Source organism: Lingula anatina, chromosome 4 (genome assembly GCF_051362555.1).
Source record: "Lingula anatina isolate TDL-2025a chromosome 4, LinAna3.0, whole genome shotgun sequence".
In the NCBI taxonomy this organism is placed as follows: Eukaryota; Metazoa; Brachiopoda; class Lingulata; order Lingulida; family Lingulidae; genus Lingula; species Lingula anatina.
The window spans coordinates 10,806,339-10,825,562 of NC_141770.1; the positions used below are offsets into that span (position 1 = coordinate 10,806,339).

Genomic DNA, 19,224 nt, shown 5'->3' on the forward strand with positions numbered 1-19,224 from the left:
GATTTCAGCAAATCAGTTCAAACGTCTGTAAAAACTTGAACCAAAACCGTAACCATCAGTGATTGCCAAATAGTTTTATTATTTCAAAATCTGGTTGACAGTAAATACAGTAATGACAGAAGTTTTTTTTCGCAAATTGGGCAAAAAACATTTTGGACAAAAAACTTAACATTTTACAATGCTATGTAAATGAAACCCTCAAAAACAATAACTGATCGCAATTCTACGAAAAACGTAACATTCTTTAAAATAAAAGCTGGACTGAAGTTCTCCCATAAATACACAACACAATGGCTCCTGCTGTAAGTTACTGTCACTAAAAACATTTCTAACCCAGTGAAAGCATGCATGCTGGCCATATTGTTATTTTGACTAGGCAGCAAAACTGGCAGATATGCAGACATGAATCTAATGAAAGGCAATTATAATGTACAAGCCACTTTCACAGACTATATGAAAGTAAGAGACCACCAAGAAACAAGCTGACCCTGTTGTAGACTTGAGACTTGACAGAAAATCTGACAGATATACAGGTACTAAAGGAAATTTAATGGACAGATTAAAATATCCAGGTAAAGCAAACAGAAGTATAGGGACAAAAATTAAAGCAATTTTCACTTTAACACCCAGGTTTAACACATTTGTTCATAGTAGTTAATAGTCTGCACAAATATATATATATATATATATATATATATATATATATATATATATATATATATATATATATATGTATGAGTCACATCATCAGCCCACTTCATGTAATATTTGCATAACCGTTGCATATCCCTTTTTAACTCCTAATGTTTTCTTTCCAAACTTGCGGGTACTAAACAGGGAAAATGATGGGGCAAGTCAAATTTATGTAAATATTGCACAAAATGAGGACTCAATGTTCACTTTTTTGTGAGATGACTGTGGAGGTTTAGAGTAATTAGTCAGAAGATTTAAAAATTTCGCAGTTGAATGGCAACCAATAAAGAGCTACATAATTTTCTACAAAGATAATTTGGAAATGCTTATCTTCCAACTTGACATGCATTTCCATTAAAAGAATAGCAATAAAAACTCCCAGCAAAAACAAAATAAACACAGGCTGTTGGTGGCCTAAAAAATGCATCATATGCAAATCACCTCAAAATGTAAAATATCTTTACAATCATATATTAGGAGAAATTCTTATACTATTCAACTTCAACAGTTTTTACAAATATTACTGGAACAGACAATAAAATGCTGTTATAAATAAATAAATAAATAAATAAATAAATAAAAAGATATCATCTCAACTGGATATCTAATTATATTCAAAGGTGCATGCTGGAAAACTATTTTTGACAAAACCAAAGCTGTCGAAAGAAATTTTGAAAAAAAAAAAAAAAATCCCGTTAAAAGCAGATATTGTAAAGTAAACCTGCCTTAACCACCATGCAATTCTTTCCATTATTCAAATATGAGATTACACTTTCAAACATGGCACAGCAAACTACAAAACAAATCTATGAAAAAAAAAAAAAGATAATGGCATAACTTAACATATACATATAACCTCAAGTAAGTATAGAAATTGAATAGTTAAAGTGTATAACATAATCAAAAGACTACACTGATGAATTTCCATCAAAATAAATATTTCTTCTGCAGAGTACTTGTTTGTACAAATAAATGTCATTTGGAAACTTAATATAAGCGGTGCAAAGTTCATCACGTGGTTTCATACTTTAAAACACAAAATGATATATAGATGGACATGTGGAGTCAAATATCTATGCCCAAATGATATACCTTCAAATTGCAACATCACCAATATATAAATCTCCGACAAGTTAAAGGCAATACTTATTGCCTGTGGTTTATGTAAATGTGCAGATTTCAAATTGCTGGGACATAAATAATTACCCTTAGATTTGGTATTGAATCAAAATCACAATAAGTTATAACCGTGATCTTTTAAAAAAAATAGAGGAAAAAAGACTAGGCACTTGATAAAATTCATGCAAACAAAACAATTAAGAACCACTCTCTTTTCAGGAAAGATTGAGATTAAATGCAATACCTGACGGTGGGCTCAGAAATAAATAGGTAAATTTAAGCCAATAAATACACTTTAAAAATTTTTTTTTTTTAATTTAAAAAGAAGTCAAACCCTGTCTGTTTTAAAGAAATTCTTACACACAGTTATTCAGGTAAAAGACTTTGTTTTAAAACTGGAGATTCTTCTTGTGTGTCATGTCATCTGTGCCAGGGCGCTGTGTGCAGCCTAGTGTTCTGACAGGTGTAAGTTCCAACACAGCGTCGCCACCCTGAAAATAAATCAATAAATAACTACACAATAACGATAAACACCTTGACAATACTGTATCCAGACCAGTAATCTCTTAATATTGGGAAACATTGGGATTACACAGTATAATTTTCATTCCCATAATATGACTAATATCATAAATGTACTACATGTGTCTTAGAGTGCATTCCCAGAGATTTAGATCGATCCCACTAGATCGACCTAACTCCCTGGGGGTTCACGCTAAATTGATGTCAGCCGAGCGCGCACGGTAGTTAATTACCCCCTTACAGCTTTTAGTAGGCAGGACAGATGCTTAAGCCGGCTAATCTGACAGTAATCTAGTTTGACTCCACACAGGGATAGATCGATCTAAAATCTGTGGGAATGTGGTCTTAAATGTCTGTTGTAAAAATCACTCTGCTGGCCCCCATTTCACAAAAAATCTTAAATTCGTAGTTGACTAGCTCGAGCTGAGTGACCTAGCTAGGTCGACTATGCTGCAGACCACTAGGAGTGTTTCACAAAGAATCTAACATCTTAGCTTGGCGTGATTACCGTAGTCGACGCGCACGAGAAACTCTTCAAGAAAAGGAAGTGTAAAATTTCTAAAGTTTCATAAGACATGACGTTTCATGGCCTCTTTCGGCTGAGAACGATCGTTTATCAACAATAAAGATCAGTCAAAACATGAACAAAGTTTGTTTTTGAACTTTATTGATTAGTTTAACTTCGATACAACTTCAAAGTAACAGTTAAACATTAGCTTGTCGTGGAACACTGCTGACGGACGTCTAGCGGTCAAAAACATAAACAAACATGATCGGCTGGGTGAAGTGGCATTTTATTTTCTATTTCAATATTCCATAAATGTCAGTGCTATTCAAGGATATTATAACACAATATCTTGAAGGAGGTATGTTCTTTCCAAATTTTTGTTGTTTATGCTCTCATTTACCGAGTTTTAGTTGAGCTTGCCGACTTAAGTCTCCTCCCGAGGAGGCTAGACATCATCGACTAGCAGCTAAGGAAAAAACGACATAAGCGACCTTTTAGATTCTTTGTGAAACGGGACTTAGTGATGTAACGACTTAATTACATTGGTAACCATGCTCTTAGTCAGGGAAACCGACTTAAGTTTTTTTTTGTGAAACGGGGGCCTGGGCTGTCCCTGCAGTTCTCACCTTGGGCAGGGGCATATCTTTCTTAATGCACCATTTAATGAAAGCCTTTCTGGTCACATTTAGTGTTCCAGGGTCAGTTCTTCTGCAGTATATTCTGAGAAGCTGCTCAGCAAAGGTTTCTGGCAGTAACTGGGAAACCTAAAAATACAACAAGTTGACAATGTATAATGATATCGCTATTTTTAGTTGGTAGAGGTAGGGGGATACTGCAAATAATATATCATTCTGTGAAAATTATTCTTTGGCTCAAGTTGACTTTTTTTTTTCACAAATAATGTAAAAACTGAAAATTCAAATTTTGAAAAAGGTAATTATCTTTTTTTTCTTTAGTTTGTTTAAAAATTGTTCAAGCCAGTTTCAGGAGACATGCATTACACATAAACAGACATGAGCCCCGGTTTTAGAAAATAAAGAACTCTGAACATTTATTGTGGAACCAAACACCTTATGTAAATTTTTTGGGGGGTTTAATTGCTCTGGGGTCATGTAAAAGAGCAGAAATTCTGTGATTCAGTGGAAAAAGCTCATGTCTGCATGAATGAGAGCCAGACTATTTTAATAAAAATAAAAAAAAAGTTTTTGTCTAAATTTTACGATTACCTGGTCTTTCCTGACACGAATAGCCACCTCTGGGTTGTTTTTCTTGTAGAATCTCACATTGTCTATAGGATTCATCTTCTTCATTCCATAATCAAGGTTTATCACCTGAATGATATCAATATCAAAATGAAATTGATTGTAAAGAAATAACCTGCCCCAAAATGGTTCATGCTGGAGAAAAATTCAAACAAATGTTGTGTTAAATCTAAAATTCTGACAAATTCCAATTATTGAGGTTACATGGAATATTTAGGAGCTACAACTAATTTGTTACTAGCAGAGGTATGATACTGTACCCCAAACATCTAAATTTTTGGCAAAACATTAAATCAAACTAGTGACACAAATAAACTTTAGTTCATCAACCTGTAAACTGGTGTAAAATTTGGGACCAAATTTCTATCTCCTGCAACCCAAGATAAACAGGACGGGTCGGGACTAAAACCATGTGTACTGGCAGCACCATGCTGGTTGTACAATAAGTAGCTGTCCAAATTAACAAAACTTTATTCCTCTTTTACACAAAGAAAGATGGGGTAAATGTTTCAGAAACAGAGATAGTTTATTCTTGTGGACCTCTACTGATTTATCTTGCACTGAATTGGACCAAATAATTTGTTAAAAAGTCTAAACCAAATTTTGAGCTCAATTATTTAGCACTGAATTGGACCAAATAATTTGTTAAAAAGTCTAAACCAAATTTTGAGCTCAATTATCTAGCACTGAATTGGACCAAATAATTTGTTAAAAAATCTAAACCAAATTTTGAGCTCAATTATCTAGCACTGAATTGGACCAAATAATTTATTAAAAAGTCTAAACCAAATATTGAGCTTTGCCTCTTTCATGAAACCAAACCCTCTGATGTGAAGTACTTCTATTAGAATTACATACTTACATCTAACAGAAAATCTTCTGCTCTGAGAGGCCTCTCCGCCTCCTCAAGGTCATCTGGGGTCATGATATCACAGATTTCTTGGGCAAATACCTCCGTATCTTTCTGGAATGAGAACAGTTATAAATTTAAATTGAAAACAAGACTTAAATAAATTTTCTTTTTTTCAGTTTAGAATAAACAGCTAGGAATATTTTTATGTGACCTTAGAAAATATAATTACATCCAATTATAACATTTGGTAAAGGGCTGGCAGACAATAGGTTGAACAGACCTGGTAATGGAATAATGGAGGCCACAACTTGTTTTAAATAACAAATGGATATAACATTACTTGACAAAAGGATTTTAACAACAATAAAAATTGAGATAATGAGAAAATTGAATCTATGTATTACTGGATCTTATGTTGAAACAGAGATGAAGATGTTTTGGCATTATGGCAAAGTCATTTTCAGGTGAACTAATTCTGACTTGTCAATGTTGTCGCATGGTGATGTTCTGAAAGTTAGAAACGAAAGTTGACAGTAAGAAAACACACCCAGACCAATATTTCCAACCACCCTTTGGTACACAAGCTTGGTGTGATCCACACCCTCACCTCTAGGCTCCAAAACCATTGTCAGTGATGAGGCGAAGATGGAGGTGAATAAAGGAATGAAGTACATCCAGGGTGCACTAGCGAGCTATGGCTTCCCAGACTGGTCCTTTCAAAAAGCTACATATACACAACCAGGTTAGGACAAAGTTGGAGGCAGGAAGAATTACTTGAACGTTCCAGTATTTCCATATCTACGTAAGGTTCAACAATGCATTAATGGGTCCTCTTACATAAAACTATCCTTTCTTTTACTAATATAAAGATTTTTATGACATAAAGAAACTGTCTGATAGACTAAAGAAAATTTTCAGTCACTGCTGTTTTGTAACATCCTACCAGCCATTTACATGTAGCACCCTCAGCCTGAGAAACCAGTTAGGTTATGTGAACAACAGAATGCCCAAAGAAAAGTTGCCCAATGGTGTCTATGATGTAAGATTTAAGGGCAGTGAATGCAAAGACTCACATGTGGGGGAAACAAAACAGTGTATAAAAAAGCAGAATGTGCCAACACAGATGGCCTAGCTCAGATGACATATAAGACTTTGAATTTACCCACCTACAAAACTCCAGCCATACTTTTGACACAAACCTCGATAAAGAGAACTGGTAACTTCAGATGAGGAGTGAAAAAAGGTCATTCATGAGCAGACTGAAGAACTCACCCTCAACAAGCACTGTGGTCAGAGATACCAAATATCACATCAGATTCTGTAGGAACAGACCCTGGGAGACTGCTGTGCAGAACATCACCAGACACTGGTGACAATTCAAAACTAGCTTAGTACCTGAAGAAGACCTTGCAACAAGGTTGAAATGTCATGATCATGTTTCAATGTAAGATCCAGTATTAAAGTCAATTTTCTCATTATCTCAGTAAAAATATAACTTGATGAATCAAAATATCCACTATGATAACAATTAAAATCATTTACATACAATGAAAAGTTGACAGCCCTGAGGTGATAATAAAATGTATTCTCCAACAGTTATTGTATGTGCTGTACTGAGCAACCACCCCTTTGAGGAATTTAAACCGTGAACTCACAATAAAAAAATTTCACCACAAACTCATATAAACAGTATGGAAAATTGTAGGGAGCAGCTGAGAACCCTACAGCCTTCACGCAGGTGTCTGTTCAACCAGCAGAATAATAATAACACAGTTCTGAAAAAAATTCGGCAAAATTTGCCTAAACACCAGGTATGGGCCTGTATCAAAGAAATACATGTTTTAGTCTGTACACAATCTTTCTGGTCAACCCTGAATACACATCTCTGTATTAACACATTTTCCATGTTTAAGGTGTAATACACATAACACAACAGTTCATATAACACAAACATGGGTAAACTCAAAACAAAAATTCAACAAGTTTATATCAGCTAGAGAGAGAGGCCCATCTCCACTTTTAAAGAGGTCATCTAAACAGCAACCTAAAAATGGTCTGATAAGAATGTACACTGCTCTTTATTCAAATAATTCACAAAACTGAAAAAAAGTTACTTCTGAAGACCTAAAACAATATAAAATACATTATTGATGTAATTCTAATAACTTATATAGAAAAATGCCATCATTCTGATTTTCAAGCTCAATCTCCCTCAATCTAAGTACCTCCAAACTAATTCTGGGCAATATAACAGCGGAGACAACATGGAGAGTGAGGTAATCATTATCATGATATTATTTAAAAGATTCATACAGTACTCTATCGGTATATAAAAATGACAATAAAAACAACAACAATAACAACAACAACAATAATAATATTACCTTAGTTATGGTCAACTCTGCCTTTGGAACAGTCTGTCCTACACATTTGTAAAGCACCCTCTTCTCAATATTTCTCAATATGTCACGAGCACCAGCAAGGTTTGGATTATGCGAATTCAAAATCTGGTGGAACAAGCTGTCATTGAGCTTTGTGTAGGCTACTACATCTTCCATAGCATTGGACAAATGGTAGGTTTTACTGGAATACAAAGACTGCAAGGTAAAAAGAGGCAGACATTTGTGTTTTCTTGAATGTTCATTCCGAATATTCAAGAAAGCATGACTTCTTGACTTCTAAGCAATAAATTGCTGCCAGTGGATATAAAATCAAATAGAAAAAATATTTCAAATGAATGACTGACTGAATTTCATGCAATTTTCTTTTCACACTGAAATACAATTATTGAGAGATTATAATACTAAGGGATACTAATATAAATTCCATTCTTTGAGAGAAATATAGAAACTTTTAACCTTTAAGGTAACACCACATAACATCTTTAAAGAAAACAAGAATTAGTTTTCATAAAAAAAGCCCATGTGATTTCCATTTAGATATCACATATACATAATCTTGTGCACTATAAAACTATTTGAATCCAGTTTCAATCAAACCCTTGGGCTACTTAGATATTACATTACATAAAAATATAAGAAACTTATCAAAATAACAATCAGTACAAATGAAAACTAGAATACTACTAACAAGTGAAAAGTCATGATTACATATGAAGATGTAACACAACTAGATAAAATAGGGTGACTATATCCTCCTCAACTACAAATCTTAAAAATCATTTTGGTGATAGTCTAAAGGAGTACCACCTACAACTTACCCATCTCTCCCTTCTAAGTCAAAATGTGGGTCAGCTTTTGCAAAAGCTTCAGCCATCCTGAAAAACAATTTTAAAAAATAAAAGACTTAAAAAATATCTATAATCATCTGCCATCTTCACTGTCTTTTAATCTGTTACCCTGAGTTTCAGATCCAATGCCTGCTAGCTTCTTCCTTTTTTCTCCTTATTTCTAAGCCATATCCAGCAATTGATAACACAGATAAATTTCCAGTAACCTATGACACTCAGGGTGGGTGAAAGGAAATAATGGAAAAACCCCCTAGGGGTGTATTCCCAGAGATTTAGATCGATCCAGGATTTAGATCGACCTAACTCCCTGGGGGTTCACGCTAAATTGCAGTCAGCCGAGCGCGCACCATAGTTAATTACCCCCTTACAGCATTCAGTAGGCAGGACAGACGCTAAAGCTGGCTAATGCCCCTATTTCACACAGACCACGAATCCCACGAATGGCCATGAATTGACAAATTTTACGATTCGTGGTTGAATCGTAATCAGTTTGTGAAGTTCTTAACAGATTCGTATATATTCGTAGTCAGTTCTTGCACTTCTTGACCAACAGGAATTGGTGGCAAAAACTTTGATGCCCCTATTTCACACAGACCACGAATCGCCAGGAATTGAAAATTTCAGGATTCGTGGTTGAATCGTAATCAGTTCTTAATGGATTCGTATATAATCGTAGTCAGTTCTTGCAATTCTTGATCAATCAAGCATTCGTGGCAAAAATTTTGAGCTGTTTAAAGTTTTGGCCATGAACTCCCGATTCCAAAAAATCGAAATGAATTTCTGGACAATTCATCACTTTACAGTTGTACGTCGACAGGAAACTCGAACTGCATTGTGGGGGGAAAAAAGAGCGCGAACTCATGGCGCGAAGGCTCTTGAACACAAATAATGACTACCTGCTGTGTTTCAAGTTGCAGAAATGATAGAAGGTATCGAGAAAGGTAATTTCCCCCTAATTTTACGATCATGGACCAGAGTGTGTGATCGTCGAGGTTATTCTCCATTATTCGGATACTCGCTGTTTTTGTTTTGCTCTATTTTTTCCCACAATGCAATTCTCACGCATGCGTGCAGCGATTTTGTAAGTATCTGTAAAGTGGTGAATATTCGTGCGATTCCAGCCGAATCCCACGAATATTCGTAGAGCGTGTCGAATTAGACCAGAAAATTGGCAAAATTTCACGAATCCTCTCGAATCCTGAAATTTGTCAATTCCTGCCAATTCGTGGGATTAGTGGTCTGTGTGAAATAGGGGCCTAAGCTGACAGTAATCTAGTGAGACTCCCCACAGGGATAGATCGATCTAAAATCTATGGAAATGGGGTCTAGAACTCAGAAGAATAAACCCCCTTATATAAACTTTTAGAACTTAAATTACTGTACTTAGTATCATTTTGACTTTTTTTATTTAACTTACATTATTTCCACTATCCTGTTGACCTTATGCTGGTAAGCCCTCCTATGCAGGACATTTCTGGTATGAAACATGTCATACAAATTCCCCACCTCCTGAAACGAAACAAAGATGTGAAGACAAGAAAATTGTGACAATTGCTGACATTTAACTTATTTCATAATAAAAAAATGATCATCATATAATCAAATCAGTTGTAAATTTGATATCTTAAAGTCTGCAGTGTTAGTACCAGCCCCGTGCCATATACCAGTAAAACTGAAACCTGACCAATAACATGTCTTAGATTTCTTCAGTTACTGGTCACTGTTTCTGCTTTTGAATTTTTTAATATTTTGTGAGTTTCACCTTATCCCTGGAGCAAATCTGTAGATGTCCATCCACTCTAATAACTCTGGCAAACTTTATGAATCTGTTGTGGTCAAAGATGCTGTTGATTCCCAAATGATAGCAGTCTCTCTCAAAGTAGTCCCATTTGTCCACATCTATCCCATTCCTCTTGTTGGCAACAACCTAAAATTAACAGAATTGTCTCTTATATATGCCAGATAGGTGCTATAACTCTGGGCTAATAAGGATGTAAAATAACACCAAGCAAAAAAAAAAAAAAAAAAAAAAAAAAAAAAAAAAAAAAAAAAAAAAAAAAAAAAAAAACAACTTGATCTGAGAATGCCCACTTTTCCCATTGCAACCCCGACAATTTGTAAATCTTTCGGTTTTTGATGATTTTGCAATCATTATAATTTTTTGGTTGGACTGGCAATGATTTATTTCTTTAATGACCGAGTAGGTAAATTCATGTTTTCAGTGATAAAGATACAGAATAAGCGTAAGCTACATACCTCATACAAAAAACTTTTTTGCTCTTTTCGCCCCAAGTAGTTCCAACCCTGAAAATAGAACATAAAATTACATTAAAAAAACTAACATTTGATACAGCAAAATATTTTACTTCATATTTTAACCTTTTTTAAAAATCTAACTAGTGGTGAATGGCATCACTTTTCATGCAATACTCTCTTTTCCCTCACCACAAAACAATGGAACATTAAAACATTAATTTAGTTTTATAATGATTTTTTGATTCTTGTGCAAAAGGACCATTTAAATTTTGATCCTTGTAGTTTTGCCCACAATTTTATCCCAAATTGCATCCAGCTTATTTCGAGAAACTTGTGGTATAATCATAAAAACTACTTATTATCAAACATACTCTAAGGTATAAGATATAATGACAACTTTTGCTTTTTCTTTCCTGAGCAACAGCAGAGGTATAACTAGCAATGGCAATGATCCTAAGCTGTTATACTGGACTAACATATCAATGTTACATTATCCAACAGCAAGTGCCAGAGCTTTTTGTTACAGTAGTAATATCAAAAATTATGCAACACATTGGCCATAACAGAGCAAATTAGATGTGTAAGGGAAAATTAAATGCATTAGTTACTACCAATCACCTGTTGCACATCCCTTTCCTGTGGCCCTGCAATTTGTTCTTTGATAAAGACCCTGTCCCTCTCTCCCAGCCCATACTCCTCAAATATTGGCTTCAGATCATTGTCTTCCACTAAATAATCAAACATTTTCACAGAACTGTCTTCGTGCTGAAAAGAAAATAATGTTGAAAAAGTTAACTAATAAGGTCAAACAGGAACCTCAAACAATTCTTTGGCAAACTACCTTCCCCCACATTAATTAATCCATATGTTATACCAATACAAGTATGCCCCCCCCCGATTTGAAAGCAACACACTTCGAGTTTGTTCAACAAAGTTTTACTTCAAAGCATTTTCAAATAATGTAATAAAAATCTTAAAATTATTGGAAAGGGTTAGTAAATAATGTTGGTTTGGCACCAAAATCCCAAAACAGTCTCTTGAACTCATCATGAGCATTAGAGGTCATTGGAAACTCACCTCTCTATAATAAGCATGAACCTGCATTTTCCATTTACAGTTATAGAAACTGGCCAAGTCATGTTTATAATACAAAGGTGAGTTTTCCAGTGACCTATGAGACTTGGGAGTGCTTTAAAGCAGTCTACATAATAAATTAATGCTGCCTTACCCTCCACTTTATACCCTGTCTAACCATAGGAATGAAAAGTCCATCCCACAAATGTGAGTAGGGGCCGTGACCTGCAGTTATCAAGGATAGGATGTTATATTTCATTAATAGGGTTTTTTCCTTTAATTAAAAAAAATGGTAAGAGGTAATAATGTACACAGGTGTATATTAAATATAAAAAAATGCTACACATCCTTTTCAGCTCATTTGAAAACACTGTTTGTCGAAAAACATTTTAGATTGATCATTCAAAAAATTACTAGTATTAGTATTCTTGCCAGTACAATTTAGAAAAAGGTGTGGTCAAAATCTGGTTAATGATAAATTTTATTCCTAGTGTTGATAGATGACTGCCTGATATTGTCACCCCTACTGCCATCCAAGTAAATTGGCTAGTACAATAAGCAATGGGTGGAATAACATGGAATAATGCCCATATCTCTGCAACCCAAAAGCAAACAGTCACCATAAGACGTAACTACCTATATATATAACCATTCCCATTCCCTTTATCAATACCATAAGACTGGGTTCCCATGCCTAGATCGATCCATCTGGATCGGTCTAACTCCCTGGGGAGTCTCACTAAATTTCTATCAACTTAACCAGCTTAAATGTCTGTCACGCCAACCAAATCAGCTAGGGGGTAAAGATAATTACCCCCTAACAGTTTTACTAGGCGTGATAGACATTTAAGCCGGTTAAGTTGATAACAATTTAGTGAGACTCCCCAGGGAGATAGATCGATCCAAATATCTGGGGGAATGGTTCCTAAATTTCAAGTCTGATGCTTGCCAGTAAGACGAAAATGAACCGGGCATGGATTCCACTGGACACTCAGGGTACTTATCCTGGCTGCATACAAACTTGGTTTGAAACAACTAACCAGATATCTTCAATCTTATAGTAGCCTAAATGAGATTCAAAATAGCTCTGCTATGATTGGATAGAAGTAAAGCATCTCAGGTTGGTAATTTGAATTTCCAATGTCATGTAAATCAACAAACTGAGAAGAATATGTCATAGTCTTTGCTCTCATATCAGTAACAAAAAAAGTTTTTAGTCTTTAAAACAATTTGCAGCTTGATGTTAAATGCTCTGTATGGCCAGAATTCAGGATCACCAAGGAAAGTTCCAAATGCCTATTTGAATCTCACCAATGCCATGCACATGTACTTGTGAGGATAATCCATATCTGAACAAGGCAGCAAAGCTGTCAAATGTACAGACAAAAAACAGAAAATAAAGATATAAATAAAAAAGGTCATTTTGTCAATTTTGATGCAATAATAAATAATGCTTATAATAGCACTGTCAGTCAACACTGAATTTTAATCATGCACAACAGGTAACATGGTCAATAACAGGAGCGGACCCTGAGATATTTTCTGACAGTATTCCAAAGTATCTATGTTGATCCATCCTCCATTTTGATGGTCTTCCAACAGAAAAAAATAGATACCAGTTAATATAAACTTAATAACCTGTCTTCCAGAAGACCCGGAAGATGGTCTCAATCCACCCCTTCAATAAGAAGTTTCAGGACCATGAGAGACCAAAGTCACATGATGAAAGTCTCAATATTTGAAAAATGATGACAGTGCATAAAATAATATTATATAATGTTTAAAGACATAAAAAACAATACAATTGCTTATGTGGAAATACAGAAAATGTGCAGAGCCTTGAGCGGATGAGAGTTAAAAGTCACAAATGCAAGTGTTTGAGAAAAAATTGTAAAGGAAAACATAACAAAACTAGAAAACCACCGAGAGTGCAGACCTCTGCCAAGGCAGCAATTGTTGATTATTATTGATTATTGATTGATTATTAAGCCAGACCACCACCACTAAAAACTAATCATTGTCCTCTTTGGCCCAATTCTGACAGTTCCTGAAAATTTCAGCAAAATCGGTCCATAACTTTTTGAGTTATGTTGATGACAGACAAACAGGGGTGAAAATATAACCTCCTTGGGTAATTATCACTGCTTCCTTATTATTAATCTAGCAGAGAGCTTAACTTTTGGGAGTTTACAAGGAAATATCAACAAGTGTGCTTTATGTAATCTCCTTTAATGGCCTATCAATTAGGCAAATGACTTTATAACTCAGAAATTAGCTAAGTGATACCCAAGGGATATTAACAGACTGACCCTCTCAAAGGTCTTTCAGGCCCATAAGTCACATCTTAAGAAAAGCACAAAACAATAATGCACAAAATAGGAGACTACCAATTCTGATGCAATAATACATTATGTTTTACTGCACAGTCAACATCAAATTTTAATTATGCACAACAGGTAACAACGACGAAAGTAAAAGCATAAGGCTTCAGGCCCATCAGAGTTCAAGTTTATACTTAGAAAGTGCCAGAATGAGAAAAATGAAAATTTCACACAAAATTGCATAAATTCAATAATAAATGATAACCCAATTGACCTGGCTTACTAATTTGAACTGCATGCCAATCCTAAAAATCATACTTGTAAGTTAAAAATAATAATAAGTAACACAGTTTTCTTTTCATAATGTTTGCAGTAGCAATGCAAAAATATTGTTGTCAATTTTGATGTAACATTACAAAATAAATTATAGAATAATTATCACCAATTTTTGATTATTGACAATAAATAGCATGGACATGTAGAAAATTTGATCACCATTCGGCTTCATGTCCATGGGAGCTCCGAGTCCCACAATGAATATGCCAAAAAGATAATGAATATTTCACTCAAGTGTATAACTTCCAGAAAAAGAAGCCAATTAGACTGCTTTTCCAACTCATTCTGCATTTACGTCCTGTGTTTCTTTTTTAAAGGTTTGACAGTCATAACACGGTTTTCCCATAATGGTCATCATGGCAGCAGCACCAAAAATTGTGTTTTCTTCTATTTTGATGCAACATTATCTTATGCTTAACAGTATAATGACCATCAATTTTTAATAATAGAATATTAGTAACATGGACATTCAGAAAACGTGACAAGCAAAGGTCTTCAGGATCTTGGAACTTCAAAGTCACACCTTGAAAATGCCAATAAGTGAAAAATTAAATTTTCACAAAAAACTGTTTCACTGCCAGAAAAAATTACCAAACAGACTGCATTGCCTACTGAAGCTGTATTTTAGCCCCATGTTTCTTTCCTGTAAGTTTGAAAACAGTAAGTGACATGGTTTTTCTTAAATGGTCATTATGGGAGCAGTGCCCAAAATATGGGTTTCTTCAAATTTTGATGCAATATTACATAATGTTTAACAGCATAATGACCATCAATTTTTAATAATAAAATATTAGTAACATGAACATTCAGAAAACGTGACTGGCAAAGGTCTGCAGGCTCATGGAACTTCAAAGTCACACCTTGAAAATGCCAATATGTGAAAAATTAAATTTTCACAAAAAACTGTTTAACTGCCAGAAAAAATTACCAAACAGACTGCATTGCCTACTGAAGCTGTATTTTAGCCCTATGTTTCTTTCCTGTAAGTTTGAAAACAGTAAGTGACATGGTTTTTCTTAAATGGTCATCATGGGAGCACTGCCCAAAATAGGGGTTTCTTCAAATTTTGATGCAATATTACATAATGTTTAACAGCATAATGACCATCAATTTTTAATAATAAAATATTTGTATCATGGATATTCAGAAAATGTGACTAGCAAAGGTCTGCAGGCTCATGGAACTGCAAAGTCACATCTTAAAAATGCCAAAATGTAAACAAGACAGCACTGTTCTGAAATGGGTTTATTTCCATTTTTAACATTTTTTTAACATAAAACAAAATAAACAGTTTGTTGCCATTTTTATATGACCAACTAAGAAAATTGATGAGATGGGAAAAATATCAATAGAACAGTGTTAAATGTCCAATTTCCTCCATTCTGAGATTCTGAACATAGTGGATGATTGAATCTGACAAACTGCAATGATATGAGTTTATTTCCATTTTTGACACTATATTACACAATACACGATAACAAGTTTACCATCATTTTTACATAGTCAATTAACAATGTTGTAAAGATGCAGGAAATATCAAACAAACACTTTTACCTATCTTATTAGTTAAATAATGAGACTGTTAACATGCCTAAGAATTGAATCTGAGGAAATGTGAAAAAACAGCATAACTTCTAAAATAAAGGCCCGACTATGCTGATTTTCGAACCTGCATTTTAGTTAGTTTGACTACTCCTGTGAGTATAATGACAATTGGCCTATCTGTTTTTCTTATATTGTGTTATCAGTGTTGCATATATGTTGAAAAAAGTGAAAAAACAGCATAACTTCCCTAAAAATGGCCCAATCATGCTGCTTTTCGAACTTGACCTGCGGATTATAGATATTCATCAGTTTTGTAAGTTTCAAGCCAAAAAGTAAAATGGTTTTCCACTTATCGTGTTATCGGTGCTGCATATATGCTGAAAAAAGTGAAAAAACAGCATAACTTCCCTAAAAGTGGCCCGATCATGCTGATTTTCAAACTTGACCTGCATATTATGAATATTCATCAGTTTTATAAGTTTCAAGCCAAAAAGTAAAAAGGTTTTTCACTTATCGTGTTATCGGTGTTATAATAATGCTAAAAAAGTGAAAAAACAGCATAACTTCCCTAAAAATGGCCCGATCATGCTGATTTTCAAACTTAACCTGCGTATTATGAATATTCATCAGTTCTGTAAATTTGAATACAAAATGTAAAACGGTATTCCACTTATCATGTTATCGCTGAGTGCACGGCGACGACAGCGACGACAGACGCAGATGATGGCTATATGTACAGACACATCTGTGTCTGTACATAAAAATGGCAGGAGCTACAATCAGGCAGTCTTGCAACAATCACCAGACACCAGATGGGAGTACTTATGAATGGTTCTTATCAACACTTAGCAATGAGGATATAGTGTTTGTACAACTCACCCAAGTCATGGCAGAGACCTGCTATCTGCACACACAAAATATCCTGTTCAGTTATCTTTAATTCCCGTTGTCTGTCTTTTAGTTCTCTGACCAGTCTGCCGGCTAAATAACAGACTCTGAAATAATAATGATGATAAATAAATGAATAACAGTTCGACCTGAAATAACATAAAGGGATAATAACTCTTTGTATGAGTTCTATATTTCACAATAAAAACAATGTGAATAATTCATAGAAATATCAAATATTCTGTTTTACCACAAAAACGGCAGTTTTAGCTATTATTCTGATATCTGAGCTTGTCTTTAGACCACGTGACCTCCAATGATGGCTATACTCTGTTAAAATCTCTTAACAATTTTAGCAAAAAAACAAACTTTTTAGTGTTAACAAAAAACGAACTTTTTAGAAAAAAAACAGGGACTAACTTTGAATGTAAAAATGGATTCATTAACCATTGGTAAGTATGGGAAAATTGTTGTTTACTCCAGGAAAGTTCATTTTTTGGCCGAAACAAAGAGTTATTATCCCTTTAAGGTATTAAGTATGCATATTACGCTAAAAAGTCATTTTGTTCTAAGCTATTGGTGCTAAACCACTCCACAAAAAAATATTTTTACAAGCTGGCCAAGCTCATTATTTGAAGCCCCTATATGCAATCTTGGATTTCATTGTTTTCATAAAACAATTTTGAAGTTCAAATGTTTTAAACATGACACATTTATATAAATTATCAAATACTATTTACCCACAAAAATATATTTCATCTTAATGTACAAAATTCTTCAATTTTTTTTTTTACAAAACCTTGTGTTTGATATGATTCTGATCATAGCTACTTTGTTTGGAGCACTGTCAAATAAAAGTACTGATCATGATAGCACGATATAATACGTGCATAAACACACCATGATAAAGGTAATTAATTTAAGATACATCACATCTTAAGTGTTTGATTAATATCCACCATTTCATCATTGCTTTAATTAAAAATAAGTAACTTGGCATCCCATACATGATAAAGACCATTTATTCAAGGTATGACAAATCTGAAGCATTAGATCAATATCTACCATTTCATCATTGCTTAAAAAAAAAAAAAAAAAAAAAAAAAAAAAAAAAAACAGTAAGTTGGCAAGTGATAAAACTACTTGTGTGTTCCCACATATATTACCCTATGGAATGTTCAAATCTGTTATGTGTTGCTCCTGGGAAGACATAATAGGCGCCACCGAGCTGTTTCAGATATCTCAGTCTCTGGAACTGCGGAGTGTCAATAATACGCACACAGAGAGGGTGTAACTCTATGTGGCCATGGATAGGGTCATTGAATACCTGGAAGATTATAGAATAATGTAAGGCAAATGAAATATGATGCGGCTCTGAAAATCCCCATGTTCTCTTTGTTAAATGTAACCTATAAAATAGAGTCAAGAAATACCTGGGCAAACTTATTTCAGACGACCAATGAGGTTTTATTTCTGGGAGATACATCGGGGAAAGTATCCATACTGTATATGATATTATGCAATACACAGAAGATAACGATATTCCTGGAATGTTAGTGATATTAGATTCTGAAAAGGATTTTGATGCTGTGTCGTGGAAATTCATAAATAGGGTACTAGTTTTTTTTTTTAATTTTGGTGAAAGTATTATTTAATGGATAAATAATTTCAATAAGGGTGCCCAAGCTGCAATAAAACAAGGAGGCAATCTCCCAGAGTTCTTTTACATTAAAAGAGGCTGCAGACAGAGAGACCCAATAGCCTCCTATCTGTTTATTTTATGCGTGGAAATACTCTCAATAATACTCAAGAATAACAAAAATATAAAAAGTATCACTATTGATAACGCCCCTATTTTATTATCACAATACGCAGACGATACGACCTTGATGCTTGACGGCTCAGAAAAGTCTTTATCTGAACTAATGACTGAACTAGAGAAATTTTCAAAAATATCAGGGTTGAAAATTAACAAAGATAAAACAATGATAGTATGGATAAGACATATGAAGTTCAGTAATTTAATATTTTTGCGACATATGCATCTTGATTGGGGAAAGCATCAGTTTAAATGGGCATACAAAGCGGTTTTAGATGGAAATTATTCACAAAAACTGCACTTCTACAACATCAAACAATCCAAATAAACAAGATATATTTCAAATTTAACGTCTAACAGGTGCCCAGTACGTAGAAATAAAGAAATAAAAATTGCATTTACATCCCGCGATTGTAACATGTGTGTCGCATGACCCAGATACTATATATGAATGAACGAGCAGGAAGAAGTGTGGGAAAACTGTTCAACCTACTTCCCATCGGTGAAGGCCGAGGGAGCAGGCGTACCACGTGACTGCCCTAATTTAACAAGTCAATGCAGCGGACGATCTGAAGAAAAAACTTTTTAGCACATACAATGGACATAAAGAATAAAAGTAGGATTATAATAGAGAGGGCAATAGCATATCAACAGAGGTAAATAAGACGTTAAACGTTCGGAGACCTTGCACCGAGACATCGTCGAATGATGCAATGGCCACAATGTTTAGGAAGCCCTGATAGTATTAGTAGTAAAAGGTGCACGCGCAGTGAATGAA

At 34.4% G+C, this 19,224-nt stretch overlaps 1 protein-coding gene across 2 annotated transcripts in view; it reads right to left on the reverse strand.

The window, feature by feature from the left end:
• Nucleotides 1-59: 59 nt before the first annotated feature.
• Nucleotides 60-19,224, reverse strand: part of LOC106173172 (deoxynucleoside triphosphate triphosphohydrolase SAMHD1) — a 32,916-nt gene continuing 13,751 nt past the window's right edge. The window contains exons 4-16 of one of the 2 annotated variants that reach the window (XM_087011149.1): nucleotides 17,794-17,954; nucleotides 16,619-16,734; nucleotides 11,692-11,762; nucleotides 11,082-11,228; nucleotides 10,464-10,511; nucleotides 9,970-10,134; nucleotides 9,625-9,716; nucleotides 8,178-8,234; nucleotides 7,342-7,540; nucleotides 4,967-5,068; nucleotides 4,069-4,173; nucleotides 3,469-3,606; nucleotides 60-2,303 (exon numbers count right to left, since the gene is read on the reverse strand). In XM_087011149.1, the coding sequence (XP_086867275.1) occupies nucleotides 2,202-2,303; nucleotides 3,469-3,606; nucleotides 4,069-4,173; nucleotides 4,967-5,068; nucleotides 7,342-7,540; nucleotides 8,178-8,234; nucleotides 9,625-9,716; nucleotides 9,970-10,134; nucleotides 10,464-10,511; nucleotides 11,082-11,228; nucleotides 11,692-11,762; nucleotides 16,619-16,734; nucleotides 17,794-17,954 (1,503 nt within the window). In that variant the 3' untranslated portion in view covers nucleotides 60-2,201. Of the gene's footprint in view, nucleotides 2,304-3,468; nucleotides 3,607-4,068; nucleotides 4,174-4,966; nucleotides 5,069-5,518; nucleotides 5,682-7,341; nucleotides 7,541-8,177; nucleotides 8,235-9,624; nucleotides 9,717-9,969; nucleotides 10,135-10,463; nucleotides 10,512-11,081; nucleotides 11,229-11,691; nucleotides 11,763-16,618; nucleotides 16,735-17,793; nucleotides 17,955-19,224 lie in introns of those variants that run through there. The other variant, XM_087011150.1, reaches the window with a different exon arrangement.